Consider the following 23,354-nt stretch of genomic DNA (forward strand, 5'->3'; position numbering starts at 1 on the left):
ATCCATAATTCTTGCCAAGCTCTGCTTCCTCTGCATTAAAAGCCATTAGTGGAATTTACGCTGCATTACAGCCACTACCTGCTGAGATTCCCCCCCCCCCCAACCCACCCCAGATTTGTTTATAATGGATATGTGCTTGTGTGATTTTTGGAAGTAAGACAGAGTCTTTGAGTTGTAAATAAATAAATCACTGGCTGTCTGAAGACAGAATGCCCATTATTAACATATTAGACTAAGCCTCCGTCTCTTATCCATTGTTGCACTCAAAACTACTCAGGATTTAGAACCACGAGGTCTGTAAAATAGAATCAAAACCACAGGCATGCTGCCCTAATCCGTTCTTTGTCAAAGCAGTGGCAGTAAGCTTGTTCAGCTTTCTTGTTAACAGCAAACTTTGCCGCTGTATCTTGTTCACTAATCATCCTCCAAATTATTGTAAGGAAACATATTTTACATTTTTTTAAAAATTGTCAGCTTCGTTATATATATATATCAAAAAAGAAGTCACAGAATATTTGTAGGAACAAAGCCTAGACTCCAAAAAGCTGCATGGCTGCTCCCAGTTGGATTGTTGATTATTTTCCTTTGAACAGCAGGCTCCAAGACCATATCGCAAACTGCTTTTGAAACTCCCTTAAGCTTCAAAAGGGATTTGCCGTGCAGCAGGGAGGATGCCATTTGAGAAATACAAGACATTAGCTTGGGCATGTGGAACTATTTGTGCTTTTGTTTTGGACTGTGCTCCTCTCACACACAATTCCCAGATAGATTTTTTAACTTCTTAAAAGTGCACCCCAAATTCTGATTTCCCCAGCATGTTAATTTGGTCTGGTTTTTGGAGATATTTCAGGGTGGCTACCTGCGGCAGGCCTCTGAGCTGAACCAGATGAGTTGATGGCAATAATAATAATAATAATAATAATAATAATAATAATAATAATAATAATAATAATAAATTTCCAGTGTAAGAATCAGTACTTCAGACTTCACTCCTATGCCTACCCACTTCACTGGGCAGATTGACAGATTGTGCCATCCTTAACTAGGATATTTGGGGATACTGTGGTCTATTGTGATTAATAATTCTTAATACAAAAAGTATAAGGAGGCTGTTGAAATTTTAGCCCTCCGTTTTTTAATTTAAAAAAACTACAAACCTTGTTTTTGCAAGGTTACACTATTTGTAAGCATTTTTTTCTTTGGATAATGTTCTTTAAACAATCTGGAAATGCTTTATTGCATGGGTAGGCAAACTAAGGCCTAGGGGCTGGATCCAGCCCAATCACCTTCTAAATCTGGTCTGCAGACGGTCTGGGAACCAGTATGTAGAATGTGCCCTTTTATTTAAAAGGCATCTCTGGGTTATTTGTGGGGCCTGCCTGGTGTTTTTACATGAACAGAATGTGTGTTTTTATTTAAAACACATCTCTGGGTTATTTGTGGGGCATAGGAATTTGTTCTTTTTTCCCCTTCAAAATATTGTCCGGCCCCCTCACAAGGTCTGAGGGACAGTGGGCCGGCCCCCTGCTGAAAAAGTTTGCTGACCCCAGCTTTATTGTTTTGAGAACTGAGGGAGGAAGCATGCAAAAAAAGTTTTTTATATAAAAAGGAAAACAACCTTCATTAATATTGAAAGGAAAAGGTGGCTTAATATATGGTTTCCAAAAGAGACACGAAGCCGCCTAGCCCCAGGCTGTAGTGAAAACCTGTAATTTCATCAGACTGCATTGTGGTATGCATGGAGACACTTAGCAGCTGGGTCCCTCTGACTGCAGAAAAAGAAAGCAGAGAGACAGATTGTGATTCATGTGAGAACAGCAAATGGGGCTGGTGCCTTCTCCTGTTTAAAGATGCAGGCATATATCACACGGACACAATTTATGGTTTAGTCTTTGACCTACGAAAGAGGGAATGAAATACTTTCTTTTACCACTGGCACAAGTGTAATGGAGCAAATGAAACGCCCCAGCCAGGCCAGTAATGTGCCAGGGAGCTGACAGAAAGCAAATCATGTGTGTGAAGAGCCAGCAAGGATGTGTTGCCACGTGGAAGCCTCTTTTCTTTTTTTGCTGAAGTCACACTGTATTTACAAAGTATTCAGAGAACCTTCGATTAAAGGGGGCAGTTCAAACTTTCGGCAATATGTAATGATGACTTTCTTATTTCAGGAAGCTCGAGTACACGTTGTAGATTCTTTCATTTTAAATTCTCAGGCAGAAATGCTGATTGTATTCGAAGGCATTTGTGCCTCTTCCCAAGTTTGATGGTACGGGGGGGGGGGGGAGATAGCTCAAAGTGATATACTTAGTAAAAAAAAGTTTCTGAAGTGAGGAAATGTGTATATCAAAAGATTAGAAGAGAGGATTTTATGTATCACTTTGTATACAGTGGTGCCATGGTGGTTGAATAGCTTGGCTCCTGAACAAATTGGCTCCCGAACGCCGAGTGTTCTAGTTTGCTAACTTTTTTCGGAAGCTGAACATTTGACGTGGCTTCCAATTGAGTGTAGGAAGCTACTGCAGCCAATCGCAAGCTACGCCTTGGTTTAAGAGTGGTCGAACGGACCCCCCAGAACAAATTAAGTTCAACAACCAAGCAACCAAGGCACCACTGTATCTGCTTCTTCTTAAAGCAACATAGAAAGTGGGTCTGGAGGGATGGAGCAAGCTTGTTTTATCCTGCTATGGAGGTTAGGACCCAAACCAATGGGTTCAAGTTACAAGAAAGGTGATTCCGTCTAAGCATCAGAAAGAGCTTTCTGACAGCACTGTTCAACAGTGGAACAGACTCCCATGAGAGGTGGTGGACTCTCCTCCCTTGGAGGTTTTTAAGCATAGGTTGGATGGCCACCTGTCATGTATGAGCTAGTAGAGATTCCTGCTTTGCGGTGGTTGGATCTGATGACCCTCAGGGTCCCTTCGAACCCTACAATTCTATGATTCCATGTGTCTTAGGCTGGATTATTGTTTGCACTACAGCAGGAGCAAAGAGCCTGTGACCCTCCCAATGTTGCTAGACTACAACTCCCATCAATCCCACATGGACAGGGACTGATGGGAGGTGGAACCCAACAACATCTGAAGGATCTGAGGTTCTCCACCTGGGAGTTACACGTAAATGCTGCAGAAATATCATGCAGTGTAGATGGTAGCATGAATTTTGTGGTAATAGGTAGGCATCTGCCCTCAAAACACTCCTGCCATGAGAGTAGAAAGGCAGGTGCAGAGGCAATTCATGAAGATGGACAATGGACCATGGACCAGTTTGGGATGAACACTTTCGGCATGACAACCGCAAAGTAGTGCCACTCAGTACTGATGGGGGCACTGCCACTTATGCAAACCAATGCTTGCTAATTATTAAAATAAATGTCTACCTCCTTTGGTGTTAACATTCTTACTAAACACATTTAGCATTTAATGTAACTGCAGTGGTAATTACAATGTAGGTTTATGTGGAACATAACAGTTGCTAATTAATGAGGCTTTTTTACAAGAAAGAAATATTATGCTAATCTTAATAACTACTGCCAAGTCTTTATGCTCCTTAAATCTTGAACACTGCAATCATTTGTAGTGTACACGTGAGGACCGTGAGACCATGGCTGTTTTCAAAGTCCTTTTGATCATAGTGGGAAGTGAGCTAACCATGTGTTGTATGTTGCAGCTGAAATGAATGTGACCCAAATGAACTGGGACTGAATCATGTCCTAAAACAGAGATAGTTCTGCTCATTAGTTCAAATCACACATGAAGATCCAAAGGATATTGCACTCTTTTAAGCTCCCCAACTGCTAAGAATAATGGATTCTTCAGATTATCCCACTGATGTCTGAACGATGCAGCAATGCTTCTGTTTTTCTGTTACAGAGAGTGATTGTTTAATTGAAATGTACATAGTTCATACCCCACAGGTGTCCCAGAAAAACTGGGATATCTTGTTTTTTATTATGAGAAAACAGTGGTCATTTGGCTTGCTGTGATTTCGCAGGATTTCATGATACAATTCCTCCCCCCGCCCTTTTCAGGGCCACAATTTTGTGTAGTGCCATGCCCGAAAAAGTGCTGGGGGGGAGGGAACCATGGTGCGAAATCACAGCAATCAAAATGGCTGCCATTCCCTTGCAACACAAAAAACAAGAAGATAGTATCCTGGATTTTGACTTCAAAGTCTTGAAGGATATGCCTAGTCATAAATAAATATAGCCCACTGCCCTTCTGGTGGAATTATCTATCCATGAATTAAAAAACCTTCTGTTGTTTTAAATGTGCACCTGCAATGATGTAAGCAAATTATGTGGTCTATGGATTTTTGTGACATTTAGTTCCAACACTTATTGGAATAAACATCTACTATAAAATCCTATGTAGTTTTGAAATACACATATTTTCCTCAGGTAATGTAGATGTTGCCTTTAATAAATTGCTGATATATAAAACATAATCTGACACCAGAACCTATTTCCCATCTGCAATACATTGAGGTAGTTTGACCCCAGCCTTGCTTGAGGGCCCAATTACTGCATTTCTCAGATAAGACTGATTCTTTAATCAAACCTGCATTGATTTTTTTTTTTATCAGATCTTCAACAAATTCTGCTTATCTCTGTGCATTCTCAGAAACCCCACAAGAGGCAAAGTCAAGATTACATGGCCATGGAAAAGAATAAAAGTCATTTACCATCTGCAATACATTGTATTTAAAACTATGATTTATTATGTACAATGAATTTTTTAGCATTGCAAGTAGTACAGTCTTTGTATACCATCAGCCTTTGCTTCCATTTCAGTTGTATAGGGAACAGAGCAGACACACAATAAGAAAATGATGTATTTGGAGTCAACGGCATATAATTCTTGTCCATTTTTATTTTATTATTTTATTCTTTGGTAGATTTACAAAAGAAAAATAAAACAACAACACCACACCTATAAAGAAATTTTAGGAAGAGTCAGGATTAGATGCAGACACACAAAAAAAGACTCCTTGCACTTGGTGGTTGGTGCCTGATGAGCCTGCCAGTTGGCTGAGTTTTATTCAGTTGCAGCAAGTGGAACATAAGAGCCAGAGGAGAGAAAACTGGCCTAAGAATATAAATCTAGAAGCAATAATTCAGTGACGAGACCTAGGATTTTAGCTGGTAAATGAATCTGCATAGATTGGGTCCCCCCCCCCCTTCTCATTGTTAATGCATTCAATGCAACAATTAGCAACCCATTAAACTCTAAAGGCCTGACTTAAAAGTCTCGATGTTAGCCATTGCTTCTGGAAATTTGCTGTAGTATGGGCAAGGGGTTTCTTGCCTTTTCAAGCAAAATTTTGCTCCCAAGTACTAAAAAACAATTTATGTAATTTCTCCCAAGTAACATGAATAACTAGCTTGGAAATTCCTGGGCACTGACTATGAAAGATGCTGCCATGATAAGATTTTCTGCTCTATGTGTGTATTCCAGGTCTGTGTCAATATGATATCAGAGTCCTATTACAGCTGACTGACGGTTCCTGGCTCCTTCAATGTCAGGTTAATCTGCTGCTCTCTGTCAACTTAAACACTGTTTCTTTCATATATCACCTTGCCCGCAAATGCACACAGATATATCATCCATATAGACAGAGAACAAGATTTATTATGGCTGCATCAATGCATTTTCTTCTGTCTCAAAGAACTAACTTTGTTGTTTTAATATATTCCTTTTAATACCTTTTTCGAGCTCTTGCTACTTAAAATTGAAACTTGATTTTTCTTAAGGGACGTGGGTGGCACTGTGGGTTAAACCACAGAGCCTAGGACTTGCCGATCGGAAGGTCGACAGTTCGAATCCCCGTGACGGGGTGAGCTCCCATTGCTCAGTCCCTGCTCCTGCCAACCTAGCAGTTCGAAAGCACGTCAAAGTGCAAGTAGATAAATAGGTACCGCTCCGGCGGGAAGGTAAACGGTGTTTCCGTTCGCTGCTCTGGTTCACCAGAAGCGGCTTAGTCATGCTGGCCACATGACCTGGAAGCTGTACGCCAGTTCCCTCGGCCAATAAAGCGAGATGAGCGCCGCAACCCCAGAGTCGGTCACGACTGGACCTAATGGTCAGAGGTCCTTTACCTTTCACCTTACAGTTTTGGAATAAGAAAATGGTGCTTATTCCTAAACATGTTTATAGTCAGGACAGCGGAAGCAAATCTGTTTTCCTCCTGTGTCTGTGATGATGCTATAATTGATGTGAGTTTAAAGTTGCATATGCTCAAAGTGTTTCTTTCATTAGGGTTGGCATACTGTGTGCTTTTGTTGTTGTTGTTTTGCTCTAACATAGCAGGAATGTAAAAGCATTTGTAAAAGCATGAAATGGTGGAGGGCGGGGAGAAAAAGAGAAATGCTAAAAGTTTGTCTCACAGCGGAAGTAAGATCTCCATAAGAGCATTAAGTCCAGGGTCTAAAATTACCTATCTGCACAAGAGGCATTCAGTTTATTCAGCACTGCTTTGAATGGAGGGAGGAACAGGCTGCTTAACGTTGTTTCAGTAGGCCCAGGCCCAATTGCCTGATGGCTCAGAGGTCTGGGCAGGGTACTATTCCTTCAAGGAAGCAGTTCCCCAGCAAAAGTGGCACATGGTGTGAGGTAAAAGTGGGCCTTGGCTGGAAAATGCCAACACCCTTCCTTGCATACTTTTCTCCTCCTCTTGGTAGGTAATATTTTGAGAGCCAGTGTGGTGTAGTGGTTAAGAGCGGTAGACTCCTAATCTGGGGAACCGGGTTCGCGTCTCCGCTCCTCCACATGCAGCTGCTGGGTGACCTTGGGCTAGTCACACTTCTTTGAAGTCTCTCAGCCCCACTCACCTCACAGAGTGTTTGTTGTGGGGGAGGAAGGGAAAAGGAGAATGTTAGCCGCTTTGAGACTCCTTAAAGGGAGTGAAAGGCGGGATATCAAATCCAAACTCTTCTTCAAATCCAAATCCAAACTTTGGTAGGCAAACCTTTGGTGAGATACCCACGCATGCATTCAGCATGAGCGGTAAATAGGTTTAGAGCAGTAAATATGCTTAGAAAAACATATTTAGGGAAAAAAAGAAAGGCAAGTTGCTTCTTGAGCAGCACGCTCAGTCTCACAGAATGTGTTGCTGGGGAAATGGCTCTCATGTTCCGCGGTGGCAAAGAAACGGCAATCAATTTCGAAGGTGGCATTTTCTCAGCCTTAGCTCTGAAGTTTAGTTTATTAAATTTATTAATTGCTTCCCACAAGCAGTGTAAGCCCTGAAGTGATTTACAGAAATGAAGTAAAATACAGAGAATGTAATGTGTAATATGCTGCAGTCTTCCTGATTGGCCCGTGCCTAGGATTTTTTTGTTTTGTTTTTCAAATCCCTGACATGGCAGTGAGCCACACAATTAGCATAATGTATAGTTAGGCCACTGGGACGCGGGTGGCACGGTGGGTTAAACCACAGAGCCTTGGGCTTGCCGATCAGAAGGTCAGTGGTTTGAATCCCCGCAATGGGGTGAGCTCCCGTTGCTCGGTCCCTGCTCCTGCCAGCCTAGCAGTTCAAAAGCACAAAGCGCGAGTAGATAAATAGGTATCGCTCCGGTGGGAGCATAAAGAAGGAAGAGAAGAAAATGGTGATAAACTGTTTGTACATGCTTCATCTATTGTGTAACGGCACTTAACCGCCAGGTCGGCTGCCCTTGTGGGATGGTGACAACACTCCCCCTGGATCCAGTGGTCATACTGGAGGTGAAGGGTTTCCTTCAGGCCCAGGAAGTAGATTGCAGCTTTCCTGACTGTTTGGCCAATGGCAGGCAGGCTGCAGCGCTGGCCCTGCCCCTGGAACTGTGCGGACTGAGTTCACTCTGGTCATACTAGATTTCCGGAGCAGGGGGCAGTGGTGAGTAATTTTTTTTCTCCTGAAAACAGGATGGTAGACCAATTACCGTATTTTTCGCCCCATAGGACGCACCTAGATTTTTGGGGGGGGGAAATAAAGGGGAAAAATTTTATTTCCCCCCCCCAGTCCCCAAAATGGGTCCCAGAGCACACAGCTTCAGCATCGCTCTGGGAGCTTGCGGGGCTGGGGGAGGGGGAAGCCCGAGCTTCCCCCGACCCCAGCCCCCAGAATGGGTCTCAGAGCGATGCTGAAGCTGCGTGCGTCTGGGAGCTTGCGGGGCTGGGGGAGGGGAAGCCCGCCGCCAGCCTCCAAACCACGTCGGGAGACAGCGGGATGGTGTGCTGCGGCTCCCCGCTGTCCCCCGAGCTTGCGGGGCTGGCCGTGGGGCTCTCCTGAAGCCTGGAGAGCGAGAGGGGTCGGTGCGCACTGACCCCTCTCGCTCTCCAGGCTTCAGCGAAAGCCTGCATTCGCCCCATACGACGCACACACATTTCCCCTTCATTTTTGGAGGGGAAAAAGTGCGTCCTATAGTGCGAAAAATACGGTAAGTTTCAGAACCTCTGATCTATAGTGTGCATGATGAACAAGCACAAATACATCTTTAAACATCTGTACACATGAAATCTTGCTCAATCAGGTTTCCCCTAGACCAGTATTTCTCAACCTTTTTCTGACACTGGCCCCCTTCCAACCTTATTTCTTTCCTCCCCTGTCCTGCCAGTGGAAAGGTAGCTATTTTGTTTGTAAACAGAACATGTTTTATTTATAATTTTTATAATTATATAACTTATATAATTTCACCTGTGGCCCCCTTGGAATATCCTGGGGGGCAGTGACAGATTTACATATAAGCCAAACAAGCTATAGCTTAGGGTCCCACTCTCTTGGGGGCCCCCCAAAAAACTTAAAGGGAAAAAACCTGGATGTACATTTCCAGAATATAAGATAAAAAACAAATAAAATAAAACCTACATACAGCAACCGTGTTTTGTGTTCTGTAGGCTCCTATGATGTAAGTAATGAGCCCCGCCTGCTAGCTTGCTCCCTAAAATATCACTGGTTTGCTCATTTCTATATATAGGGTGCCTACCTTCCTAATGGACTGGTTGCATGGCAACATGTGCAAATGGCTTTAGATACCTATTAGGTCCATAAATTACAATATAGCATATATTCAACACAAAAACAGTGGCAATTTGTTGTTGACAAAGGAAAGCTGGACCAGTAGCTTAGGGCCTCATCAAACCTAAATCCAGCCTGCTGGGGGGTCCCAAGGAGCCATATCGCCCCCCCCCCAGTTGAGAAACACTGCCATAAACATATATACAATTTAAAGATAGCTATCTGTTTGTTATTCCTACTTCACATGTTTGCTGAGGAAAGCAGCAACGCACACATAGCAAACATGTTTGCTGTGTAAAATGTTTCGGTGCCATCCATCAGGCCCTCTTGCCCGAGACGTAGCTGCATATGTCAGGGCTGAGCTTAATTAAACTGATTGGGGAAACTTGTTTGGAAGCTTCTGTTTTGTTTTACTAACTGCAGGTAAGCTATTTCTGGCAGCTCCTCTTGGTAGTTGTCAGCATCTGTAGTGTAAGCAGACATGATTTATAGAGCGTGAAAGAGGAGCTAGGGGGATATGCGATATTCTTTGTCTCAGCTGCTTAGTCAAAAACCTCCTGGTACTTCCTGTCTTTTCTCCCCAAACCACAAAATTGTATTCTGATGCTCTTGTTGGACAGAAAGGGCTCATTCGTTTGGGTTTGACCTATGGGCAGTGGACCATTTTCGTAGTGATTTTTTTGCAGGGAATTTGCAGAAATTTGAATATTCTGTTGCATGGGGAAGATGCCTTTCACAAAGGAGATGAAATATAGACCTTAATTGAGATTCATGGAGAAGGGGGAAATATTACAGCTCAAAGCAGTGACCCATATTTTTCATGCCTGATTTATGCTCCAGCAAATTGCAAAGTAGCCTACACCTGCTTTCCTGTTTGCAGTTGACACTTTGAATCCCCTAGTGCGAGGAAGAGTAGCTCGGCATGCTTATCCTTTACATCATAGAACACTTTATCACATGATGTTCTCATATACAATGCATAGGGATGGGGACCGTGTCATAGCCTACCAGCAACCTCAAAACATTTACTGGCCTCACTCTCCTGGCCTCCATGTGTTCAGCATAAAGTGACAACAGTCTGTATATGTAGAGAGTCTGTCATTCCCTACCAACATGGAGATGTTGGAGCATGGACCAGCAGGCATATTAGATAGTGTCACTGATAAGCTCTGGTGATATTTACTATTCCGAATTTCGGTTTCTGCTTCATTCATTTCATATTCTCCAAAGCAGACACTGGCACCCCAATTCATTCATTAGAAATCATTTAAACAGTAGCCAAAGCAGAAGTGCATTTTTTTTGGTGCCAAGTAACAGTTACAAAGGGACGCGGGTGACGCTGTGGGTTAAACCACAGAGCCTAGGACTTGCCGATCAGAAGGTCAGCAGTTTGAATCCCTGCGACGGGGTGAGCTCCCATTGCTCGGTCCCTGCTCCTGCCAACTTAGTAGTTCGAAAGCACGTCAAAGTGCAAGTAGATAAATAGGTACTGCCCCGGCGAGAAGGTAAACGGCCCCAACAAATGTTGGAAATGTAAAGAAAATGAAGGAACATTCTTCCACCTCTGGTGGACTTGCCCTAAAGTGAAGGCCTTCTGGGAAATGATATATAATGAGTTGAAAAAGGTATTTAAGTATACCTTCACCAAGAAACCAGAGGCCTTTCTTCTGGGCATTGTCGACCAGAAGGTGTTAAAGAAAGACAGAACATTTTTCATGTATGCAACAACAGCAGCAAGGATACTACTCGCTAAGAACTGGAAAATTCAAGATCTACCCACACTGGAAGAATGGCAGATGCAACTGATGGACTATATGCAACTGGCGGAGATGACTGGCAGAATCCGAGACCTGGGAGAAGAAAGGATTGAAGAAGATTGGAAGAAATTCAAGATTTATCTACAGAAACATTGTGATTTAGTGGAATGTTAAGAAGGATGCTTGGTTATAAATAATTGGCCATCACTAAAATAGATCAGAATTTGATGATAAGAGAGATTAAGAGAAACAAAATTTGTAGGAGAATTATTTTATTGTATTTAAATAAGTGGTTATAAATTTGGAAATAAGATGATAATTTGCTTGACAAAAATTTATTAATGATGCAAGTGGGAGCGGGAGACGTGAGGAAGTCTAAGGATGTTATGAAACTTTGTAAAAACAAAGCAACACTGTTTATTATTATTGTATTTCTTTTCTAAAAACTCCAATAAATATTTATTAAAAAAAAAAAAGAGAAGGTAAACGGCCCCAGAAGCAGCTTAGTCATGCTGGCCACATGACCCGGAAGCTGTACGCCGGCTCCCTCGGCCAGTAAAGCAAGATGAGCGCTGCAACCCCAGAGTTGGCCACGACTGGACCTAATGGTCAGGGGTCCCTTTACCTTACTAACAGTTACAAAGTAAAAAGATTTTTATTTTATTTTGCACCAAAGCATATTGGAAAGAAGTATTTCTTTGTTGCATTATGCCATTGTGTAACCTGAGCCCTTTCCCTCTTGGTGGTTTAGTGTTATGTCAAACCCCAGTTTGCTGTAGTTTATTTGAAACATCTTCAAACTATTGGTTATGTTACAACAAGCCATTGGTAAGATTAACCATAGCTTTGGGTTGGGAGGTAATGCTAAACCATGGTTAATAAAAAAAAATTCCCATCATGATAAGTCATAATTTGCCTGAGTCCAGTCCCAAGGTAATGTCTTCCCCTGGGGTCATATCCATTGTGAATGCCCCTTGTAGAACAGGGCTTTAGTTTGTTTTCCTCCCTTTGCACCACACAAAATATGCTCTGGGGTGTCTGTCCTGACTTCCACTCATGGGTATAATACTTGGACTCTCAGCTTGATTATTACCAAGAGGGGTACAAAACTCTGCATTCAGAGTGTGTGATGGATCTGCAGTTTATTGGATCTGCTGTATGCCAGCCTAGAAGGACCACGCCCATGACCTATTTAGGGTTTATAGGACTGAATCCAGCCCCTTTACCTTCTTTTCAAGCAAATGAATTGGCATAGTTCCAAAACCAGTCAAAATACTGTAAGATTTTCTTTGTTGGCTAAGAGCAAAGGTCCATCTGGTCTATCAGTCAGTGCTCTGTACTAGCCAATCAGAGGTCTATGGAAAGATCTGACAGGTTATGAGGAAGGTAACTAAAACCCAAGCATCTGAAAATCACTTCTTTTTATCATGTGCTGCTCCCTGATACAAATTGTTCCTATTTATTCTAATATCCATTAATATTTCTATTGTCATTCAATCTGTACATTCCTCTTTAGTTGCAAAGCAATAAATTACAGAAGTTAATAAACGTAATCTTTCTGTGGTTGAGCAACCCAAACTGCACATCGTACTGAATACTTAGGTACATTAGATGTGCTACTTGGATTTGTAAGTGAAGATTGGATGGATATTTGTTATAGAGAGAGAGAATAAAAATGGCAATGGGATTTATTCATTCTGCTTAGTTTGAATATAATTACTGAATTGTCGCCGGGACTGTAGGAGCTTAATTACAAATTGAAAAATAAATTGCATAAACCTGCTCACAGCAGGTTTCGTTATAAAGAGTGAATGAGGTCAAACATGATAGGGCTGGTTAGATGAAGAATTAGAGCTTCTTAAAGATGCTTCTCCATGATAATATCCCACAGAGCTATGTTACTCAGACAACATAACCACATGTGGACGTGGGATTGCACGGGTCTCTTGGTTCCGTGGGATTTTACTTTTATTTTGAAACAGAGTTTAAAAATACAGGCAACAATACACACATACACGCACTAATGTGAGATTATGAAAGGAGGTGATGCACATCTAAACAATTCCACTAGCATAAGGACGTTTAGCTGCACAATGAAGATAAGAATGGGAGAAGAGCCACTGGCCCCATCTAGTCCAATATCTTGCTCTCCCAGCGGCCGACTGGATGCTTATGGGGTTCCCGCAAGCAGGACCTAAGTGCAACACCACTCTTCCCTCCTGCGGTTTCCAGCAGCTGGTATTTAGAGGGATATTGCCTCCAAGAGTGGAGGTAGCCTTCCAATTCTCTCTTGTTCTTAAGCCTTTCTCCTGGAAGGAATAAGGAATCCTTTTGTTGACCAGCTTGCATTCATTTCTTCAGGGTTTCTCCCTTCCCTGCCCCATCACCACCTTTCTTCTTCTGAGTTGGACTGTGTATACTATATTTCACCTGTCACTTGTTTAGGAGCCTAAAGACATCGGATGACATTATTGCAAAGGAAATAATTTGTTCTTCCTGCAGATATCTGATTGGGAAAGGTATGGGTTATTCACTTTGGGCAGCTATAGGGAAAACCCAATTTGCTTTGCTTTTGAAGCTTTTTTCAGTGTCAGTATTGTGAGTGCCACATTTGTTAACAAAGACCTCTTAAGGTTGCAGTCCTGTTCTTGCTTACCTTGGATCAATCTACTGTAAACTCAACAGGCTTTATGTCTGAGCAGACTTGCATAGGATTGTACTATAATTTCTCTCAAACAAAATAGGTTTAGAAACTTACCTGCATAACCATAAGGTTAGCCTGTATAAACAATTCTGTTGTACATGAAATTTCCTATTATTTCAGTTACATGTAACCAAAACTTTATTTTTGGCCTGCTTTAAAAAATAAAAATAGAAAGAGGGACAAGCAGTCATTTTTGCATGATTTGGGATTTTGTTTCTCTGCTGCATTTTTCAGTTGTGGAAACTGAACATCCTGTTTCTTCTCCTACGATCTTACTGCATTCAAAATAGAAATGAAGGTCTTAGCACTGCAGCACTAGTGAACAGAGAGCTATAAATAATGCTTTGCAGCATTTTAGTATTTTTTACTCTGAATTATGTTTGCTTAGCCTGGCTGTGGGTGGTTTAGAGGAAAAGAAATCATGCTTGCTTGTAGCAACCATATTTGCAAGTGAGAAATTTGATCAGGAAAGGGTTGATATGAGAACCTTACTGCATTGGATTGTGTATTTCCTCTCTCCACTATGCACACACACTTGTTGAAGTGCTGGCTGGTGGAAACATTTCCTGTTGCATTTTGTTGCCGTATAGATTTTCTGTATTGCTGATGCTATTCTTAAAATTATATTGTAACATTAGGCTTTATTAGGCTTCTGTAATTTTATTGCCTCCCCGAATTGTACTGTTGGTTTTTAATGTTGCATCGTGCCTCGGCTGCCTTTAGGCAGAGAGGCTGTCAATTAAATTCCTTAAATGAAAAAAAGGAAGCAGCAGAAGGGGGGAAAGAGGTATTGGAAGCAAAGCAAAGGTCTTACTAAATTCGACATGGGCTCCCTTCAGAGGTCAAAACATCTTTGGGTAGCATAGAAGCCAACTCCTAGAGGCTATGGGGGCTTTGGCTCCCACAATAAAATATTTGAGGGGGCTGAGCCCCCACAAAGTTGATAAGCATTCCCATTCAAATGGTGCATGTGCACTGCATCATGCGATCAGTTATGTGGGGCAGGGCTTACCTGGATCCCCACAATATTTAATTCAAGTTGGCACCCCTGTTGGGTAGCCTTGTCTTCATGCTGCATCTTTGAAACATAACATGCTGTCAATTGCACTTCTGCTGTCTTTCCTGCCTTAGAACCATGAACAGGTGCTGGGTGCATGAAAGCTTGCCTCTGCTACTGGCTAGGGGTTGTCGTCATCATTAATAATAATAATAATAATAATAATAATAATAATAATAGTATTATTTATATATCACCCATCTGACTGGGTTGCCCCAGCCACGCTGGGTGGCTTCCAACAAATACAAAAGCATAATAAAAAATTCCTGATACAGGGCTGCCTTCAGATGTTTTCCAAAGGTTGTGTAGTTACACATTTGCTGTGCGGGAAACACTGATGAAATGTCGGTGTTTCCCTTGGCAGTTGTAATGTATGGAGCTGCCTTCAGCAGCCGCAAGTTGGCATGGAAGTCTGTGAACTGATGTTATTTCTGGAGCTGATTCTACTTCTGCGGCTTATCACAACCCCCTTAAGCTGTTCTGTTATCCAGCCATAACTCTCTCCTCAGCATTCTTTTCATCCTCTGTGTCTTGTAATTGGTGTTAATTTGGTGATGTAATCAAGGTTCACATTTGCACTTTAGCAACCCAGCGGGTCAGGGAGCAAGGCAGAACCAGCGATAAAAGACTCAAGGTTGTAACTGAAGCAAATCAATCATTGATGATAGACAATGCTTTTCAGAGAACAATATTCATACAGAGTATTATTAGCTTTGCAAAAAAGAAAAGCAATGTAAGGGGGGGAATGTACTGTAGCAATGAAGTGCTTAGATAATAATGTGGATTAAGAATGGTGCAAGATTAGCAACAATCAGTCGGAGTTTAGTACTGCTTGCTCCTATCCTAACCAAAGATTTGCCCTCTCTGCAGTCCACCTAACTATCAAACATAATTTCTAAGTTTTGCACCATATACTAATTTGTACTTTTTCTAACACATCTGGCTCATTTATTTGTATCACCTTTCCATAGTAAACCATGCTCAAGGCGACTCAGAACAATAACAAAATGTAGCAATATGAGTCATGAACGATAGAGCAATGAAAATACCTCATATTAATTAATATACCATATAATTAAACAATCCACTGGCAATTCATAATAAGGTCTAACAATAAACACACCATGTCACTCAGAAAGAAGCAAAAGTAATGCATATCCACAACTAAATCTTGACGCCAGCATCAAACCTCCCACTTTCCCGAGCAAGAGATGCAGTCTTTGTAGCTGGAGCCTGCCCTTTCAAGGTGACCAGACGAAAACAAGACACACATACCCTAAAATTTTGGAATAAATGGTTGCCAAGCCAGAGCAGTAGGCCACAGATATTGTGTCCTCAGCTGGGTGAGAGTGCAAGAAGAAGATAGAAGAGAGCAATGAAAGGAGTCTCTGAATAAACATCCTTTATTCCAACTGGGAACAGAACCAGCATTTTTTCTCCTTTACAACCCTTTCATTGCTTACATTCTCTGTTGAGATACAGAAGGCACTCCCTATCCACAGGTGCACCAATTGACATCTCACGCATGACATTGCATGGCGTCACATACGGGCCTTGTCAATCCTCTTAAAAAGATGGCACCTCTGCCTATCCATACTTGGTTGAAATAACTGAAGGTATTTTTGTTTTGACAGACTTTCCCAGCTGAATGAAAATGTATTAGCCCCAGCATTGGTACTCTTTTTAAACCTATCTTTGGGTGCCTGTTTTCAGTAGCATTTAAAAAATAATTATAGCCTTTTTTGTATGTTTGTAAATCGCCTTGAGAGGAAAGTAAAAGGTGATCCATAAATAAATAATAAAAATTCTATTTTCTCTGATGATGTTATGGTTCCACAGTTGCTCAGATGCCATTGTCATTATCTTTAGCATCTTCGCCCATACAATGTTTGCTTTAACCCCATCAGGTTTTCATCCCCCAAGATGCCAATTTCTCACATAACTACTGTATCTGTGATCCAGCAACAGTTCCAAGCAGCTTGCCCTAAAAGACTTGTCTTTTTCCAGTATTGTCATCCATTTCAGCCCATCATCACTGCTCTCACATTTGCTGAAATTGGCTAAAATTGATGGTTCCTTAGGCCTAGGAAGGACAGGCTTAACAGTTGGTTTTGATTTTCTCTTTAAAATGAGTGGTAAAAAAATTCAAAACATGTTGTTTAGACAGGAGGTGCCAAGTAGATGCATCGTTACTGCTGTTGCTGAGGAATAAAAGGACAGATTGTGAAGTGAGAGAGAGAGGGAAAGAGTGCTGTGCTGTCTTGCTGTTAAAACTTATCTTTAACTTTGACATGTTTTGGCCATGAACTATGAATGCTGACTTAAAGGAAATCAAAGCCAGTAAGGGATGCCATTCCTATCCCACCCATCTGGTTAGTAAAGGAAACAGTTTTTGAATCATAAAATAGTAGAGCTGGAAAGGACCACAAAGTTCATTTTGTCCAACGCACTGCAATGCAGGAATCTTTTGCCCAAAGTGGGGCTTGAACACACATCCCTGAGATTAAAAGTCTCATGGTCTACCGACTGAGCTATCCATCTAGCTTGCTTTCTTGTTTGCTTTCTCTCTGTTGTCCAACCTTCACAAAAATGCCACAAAGCCCCAGGGCATCTTCTGCACATGCCCTTGACAGGATTTCAGACGGAGTCCTTCTCAGCCTAAACTGGAGATGCCCAAGACTGAACCACCGCTGTGCGTTCCACCACAGAGCTACACCCCTCAAAAGTTATCTGTTTGTTATACATAATCGACTATCCCATGTGCAGTTTCTGCTGCTGAACTGCACACGTCAGACTGCAAGTGAGGAATGAAAGGTTCAGAAATTTCCCTTGAATAAAATGTTTCCGCCCACATGCCAAAATCAGCCTGGCAAGGAGATGTGTTCTGGTATATCCTTCTCCTCCCTAGTATGCTAGTTTTTGTTTGCAAGTCATGCAGAGTTGTTTCCTCCTTTGCCCCAACATGCCAGGGCATTCAGAAGTTGGATTTCCCACAGGCAGTCTGAAGTGGTGCAGTTCAGTAACATATAAATCACATTCCCTGTCTCTAAACATTCTCACATTTGTGGAATTAGAGTACATAATAATATGGCAGGTGTGCATAGTTACTCTCCCTTTCCCATAAGATGTGAAACTCCAGTTTAGCGGTTAAGTATACTTCTGTAGCATTCTAAGCCCTTTCTTTTCCTGATATTTGCCCCAATATTTGAGTTTCTCATTCCACCTGTACATTGATTTGGAAGACAATTGGGAGAGAGAGGGGGGGAGAATAATACTCTCTAGAACAGGGGTCAGCAACCTAAGGCCCATGGGCCGGAAGCAGCCCATGGAGGTCGTTTGACCGGCCCACGAGCTGCCCCCAAACCGATACGCCCGCTTGCATGCTGCGCTAAATTGCGTCCTCCCTTAAGGAGGGCACGTATTGCGGTGAGACCTGGACAACTAACACCCTGTGTTGTGGGTGGGGTACAATTGGTAAGCCACAACACCCGATTGGTAGGCCCCTCGAAGATGGGTACAATTTGGCCAATGGGACGCAGTTCAAATGGTTTGGGGGACCTATTTATGTCCATGCACATGACCCAGAGCTTCCTCTTTTGGTGTGTGCATTTGGATCACCCGCCCACCTCTCCCTACTTTTAGGGTTTGTTGCATTTGACCTTGCTATGCCGTTGTGTGTCGTTTGTCATTGGGACAGGGGCACGGCAGGAATTTTCCCACTTGGCTGATTGACTGTTGCCATTTGGGTTTTGCCTGCCGCGTAGCAAATCGTCACAACTTGTAAGGTTGCAGATAGGCTCTGGTTCAGGTGATAGGGATGGGGGAATGCTCTCGCCATCCCTATGTGAAGGGTATTCCGTTAAAGGAATCCAGGGACTCGATGGTTTGGTGAACCCCTGTGAGGGGGTTGTGCCCGTGCCTGAGTCCAGGGGGACATTTGGGTGGTGGAGTTAGCCTGTTTCCGGCTTTCCGCTTATCCAGGTGTTCACTCTTGGCTGACCTATGCTGGTGCCCTGGATCAGCGCTACCTGCACGGCAGGGAGCTAGTCTAACCAGAGCCTATGCAACCAGTCACTTGATGTAATCAATAAAGTTGTGGCCTAAATTCTGCCAAAAACGGAACCAAAAATTTGAGTCAAGTATGAATTTATTTAGGGGGGAGGTTTATGAGTCTGAACACACAAACCAGCGCAGCACAGGGACTCGCTTCCGCTGTGCCAGAAATTGCGTCTGCGCATGCACAGGTGCCAAAAATCACACCTGCACAGACACCAAAAATCGCAGGCAAGCGCACTCATGCACAGGGGCAATCCAGCCCACGGAGGGATCCCTGTAGGACTGATCCGGCCCAGGCAAGATAAACCTTGCTGACCCCTGTTCTAGAAGGTGAGAGAGATGAACATGGATCGGGTGATAATAAGCTAGAAGTTTGTGACTTCTAGCTTATTAGAATAATGATAATAATGATAATAATGATAATGTGATAATAAGCTAGAAGTTTGTGCAACTTACTACAGGAGTGTTTTCAACAAGTTTTTTCTTTTAAACACACTTTAAAGCAAGCTTGCTAAGTAGGTGGCAGACAATCAGCTAAATATATATTTAAGTTCATGTTTTTAATTTCTTCAACTTGCAGAGGCCTGGGTTTTGTCAGGTGAGGGGGGTTACTGGTGACAGTCTAGAAATGTGCTAGCTGAGATATTTTTAGTTCTGTGGCTGATCAGAGTAGGGCTTACATTTGAGAATGTTCAATTAATGTTACAACGCACACGCATAAATTCATAGAAACACATTGCGAAGTAGAGCGCATCATAGGCATTCACAATAACTGTTCTTGATTTTGGTGACAGAGTTGGACAGATGAACATAAAAAGGAAAACACGTCAGGCATATATCTGAAAAAGTGCTGTTCTTCTAGCCATTCAGCTTTTGATCCAAGAGTGTGATTTAATGCTAGAATGCATCTCAGGGTTTACTGGTCACTATCTTTTCAGCATCTCACCCTGCAGAGCCACAAGTTAGATCACGGGTCAGCAACCTTTTTCAGCCGTGGGCCGGTCCACTGTCCCTCAGACCATGTGGTGGGCCAGACTATATTTTTTGGGGGGCGGGAATGAACAAATTCCTATGCCCCACAAATAACCCAGTGATGCATTTTAAACAAAAGCACATATTCTACTCATGTAAAAACACCAGGCAGGCCCCACAAATAACCCAGAGATGCATTTTAAATAAAAGGACACATTCTACTCATGTAAAAACATGCTAATTCCCGGACTATCCGCAGGCTGGATTTAGAAGGGGATTCGGCCTTAGGTTGCCTATCCCTGAGATAGATGGAAAATTTGCTTGTTATGTGTGGATAAAGGCAACATTTACATAATCTTATTTATTCAAAGTCCCGTTTCAAAGTGCTGGTTTTGACACTAGGCCCATTTCCGTGTGCCCCCCTCCAAAGGAGGCTCAGAGGATAGTACTGACAGAACAGGCCCTCTATGGAATGCCTTCCTGAGGGATGCCCACCAGACACCAACATTGTCATTGTTTCTGTGTGAAGTGGCACTGCTGTAATTCCTGAGGAGCGTTTGTGTGTGTGTGTGTGGGGGGGAGTTATTAAACTGTGTTCCCCAACAATCAAGATTTAGTGCCTTTCCTTCTGGGCCACCAGCATGTGACTGTGGATTTGCTTCAAGCTTTGGAGACTGAGCTCTTTCATGGTACCACCTTGGCTGAAGTGCCAACCCTGCCACCTGACAGAGTGACATCACCCCAAGGACCAGTCTCTCTATACCCAAGATGGTTACCAGGCACCCTTTGGCATCTGCCTGGACTCCAGCAGAGGTGGCCAATGACCTTGGTGCCCCCCCTCCATTCTTCCCTCACCCTGGCTCATGATCTGAGCAGCAACAGGAAGTTGAATCTAGCTACCGTTTTAATGCTGGTGTTGTAGCGTAGTTTTGAGGAATCGTGTGCTGTTTGCCCTCTCGAACCTGAAACCAGTTCTGACTCCTGGCCCTCAGGCTGAGCAACATTTTCCCCGTGAGAGGATCCTGCCGATATAAGATCCTGTTCTTCTACAGTATTCTTCCCACATTCTTGCTAAAGGAATTTGGCCTGCATGCCCTGGACTAGGCTTCCTGCTTCTGATCTTTGGCTGTTGCTTAGCTGTTGACCCTTGCTTGTCCTGGACAGTGTTGTTCACCTCTTGGCCCCTTCAGACTGATGGTCACCTCTCCACAAACTTGGAAACCCAACCACTTGGGGCTTGAGTTCCTGCCTGATGCCGACAGTTGCCCCCTCGGCAACAGGAGAATTGAGCTGCATCCGTTTCAGCTTGTTTTAGTTGGAATATGAGCTGGTGAAATTAAACCTGCAGAATGCAGCCTGTGAAAGTGTTGATCTTCCTGAATTGCTGCTGGTTCAGCCTTGGAGAATTTTATATATATAAACAATATACTTGTACTATTAGTCCTTCTATTGTGCTTGCATAGATGTTCTGGTTGCTATTTTCGTCATTGCGTATGGAAGACAGCATATGTGTGGCAGTCGCTCAGCCTTGGCAGAAGCCAAGGAAACAGCTGAAAAAGCTATAGTTAAAAAGGAATGTACGGAGTGATCTCTTATGTATGATGGGATTTGATGGTAAGATGATTGGAAGGTACAGCAAGTGAAAAAGAAAAGCCTTGTGTGGGGAGCCTCTGCTTTTTCTGGGTCTTAATTATTTGATCCTACTGACATTTGTTTTCTGTGGTAGCGGCTAAAATTAGACGTCGGTTTCTTAAAATTGATGCTGTTTATGGCAAAGGTGATGAACAACTGCTGGGCCACGCTAATGCGATGCAGTCTTGTGTGTGGTTTGTCTCTGTTCATTTTGTTTTACAAAGTGTACCAGGGCAAGCTTCAAGCTAAAGCAGAGGAAAGGGACATCACTCATTTTTCCCCTTTAAAAATTGTATGTGGGTGTGTGTCTCTGTGTGTCCCCCGCCTCAACTGTTTTTGCCCTTCAAGGAAAACTTAAGGAAACTCATATATTTTCCTATGCAGGATGTGAAGCAGATGGGGGCTTTTTAAGCTGAAAACAGGATGAGGGGAGATGATTAAAAACCTCCTTCCTCACACCACTCTTGTGTGGGCTTGGCCCTGCCATGAGGCAGTGAAGCAATTGTCTCAGGTTGACATATATTGTCTCAGGTTGGCATATTGGGGGGTGAGCAGCTGCAGTCTCTTTGGCCATTCTTCCAGAACTCCCTGATCCATCCCCTTTGTGGGAGATGGGGAATTATGTGTGCCACACAGTGGCGTAGCGTGGGTTGTCTGCACCCGGGGCAAGGCAAGTAATTTGCACCCCCTAACCCATGGATTTGTGCCCCCTAACCCTAACCCCCAGATGTTGCGCCCAGTGCGGCCGGGCCCCCCTGCACCCCCCACGCTACGCCACTGGTGCCACAGAACCTGTCTTACAACCACTAACCTAGCTTGCTGCCGTCGGGTACAGAGAAGGATGCTAACCAATGCTGAAGTAAAGTTTTGTGCCAGTACATGGAATGGTGAGGAGGGGGAATCTCCATCCTTACATGTTCCTCAAGTAGCCATTTTTTTTTAGGGGGGCAGTCCCCTGCTCTTCAATTTGTAGCACCCACAGCTTCATTTTGTAAGATGTAATTTCACAGAACATCACAGGTGGTGTTTTGGCTTCTAGAATGACGTTAATCTCTCTTCTCTCTCTCTCTCTCTCTCTCTCTCTCTCTCTCTCTCTCTCTCTCTCTCTCTCTCTCTCTCTCACACACACACACACACACACACACACACACACACACTATTTTGGATGAACAGTAATGTTTTTCTTACAAACTTTGTGATTATGGCCCTTCTGATTGACCTGATATCCTATATGCGCTCATAACTTCTGAAACATTAGCTCTGATGTGTTTCCCATTTGCTAATTTAATTAAAGTACTTTAAAGTGTCTTTAAAGTTTACATCTGGCTTCAATTTAAAGTCAACACTTCTTGAAACCATTGCACCATTTCCATGGAATTCTAGATTTTCACTTCAAATAAGCTCTCTTTTGCCACACAGCAAGAAGGTTTAACTTTTTTGCAGCATCGGCTATGAATATTGGAAATGTGTGCTGTGGAAACAGTGACAAAAACATGTTTACTCAGATGTGTTAGATGTATTTTCTCCTTCCCCAAGATGTCTAAATTGTTTTTAAATATTGCCCATTATATTTCATTGCTTCTTTTCTTTTACAGCGAGAGATTTTTCTTAAAATTGAATCGGAATGGTTTGCCAAAATGTCCAGAGAAGCCAGAAAGACATTGTTCTCTTTTTGTGGTGAGTGGGTGTTTATTTTTGTCTGCATTTGGTAATTGCAAAAATAAATAAATCAAGACTTCGTTAATGAGGTTGCCTCCTTGCTGGTAGCCCAGTTGTAGAAATAGAAAGCATACTACAAAGCACAAAAGAGTGGGCATAACTGTGCAGACTTATCATTCATTTTGTCCAGCATCCTTCCACTGGGTACCAGCAACTGTGCCAAATAGGTATGACAGCCACCTTGATAACTTGAATGTGTGTTTCTTTTCTGTATCTTACTTGCCAAATCAAAGAAATCTCTTGCAACCTAAGGCTACACAAGTTCAATGGGGCTTCTTTCTGGGAAGCAGACTTAAAACCACATTTTAAGAAGTAAACCTCATTTGATTTCTGCAGAACTTGAGAGCCAGTCCAGTTTAACAGAGCGGGTTACGGGAAATGGGTTATATTGATTGCAAGATGAATATACTCATTCCAGATTTCTTGGGCAGTCCTTTATTGACTTCCGCTTACCCCATCACCAATG

At 42.7% G+C, this 23,354-nt stretch overlaps 1 protein-coding gene across 5 annotated transcripts in view; it reads left to right on the plus strand.

Moving 5' to 3' along the window:
- Positions 1 to 23,354, plus strand: part of DOCK4 (dedicator of cytokinesis 4) — a 246,183-nt gene that overhangs the window by 97,630 nt on the left and 125,199 nt on the right. For all 5 annotated transcript variants that reach the window (XM_081928903.1, XM_081928904.1, XM_081928906.1 and 2 more), the window contains exon 9: positions 22,765 to 22,846. In XM_081928903.1, coding sequence (XP_081785029.1) covers positions 22,765 to 22,846 — 82 coding nt within the window. The remainder of the gene's footprint in view (positions 1 to 22,764; positions 22,847 to 23,354) is intronic.

This window comes from Podarcis melisellensis, assembly GCF_964234715.1.
Source record: "Podarcis melisellensis genome assembly, chromosome: 10".
In the NCBI taxonomy this organism is placed as follows: Eukaryota; Metazoa; Chordata; class Lepidosauria; order Squamata; family Lacertidae; genus Podarcis; species Podarcis melisellensis.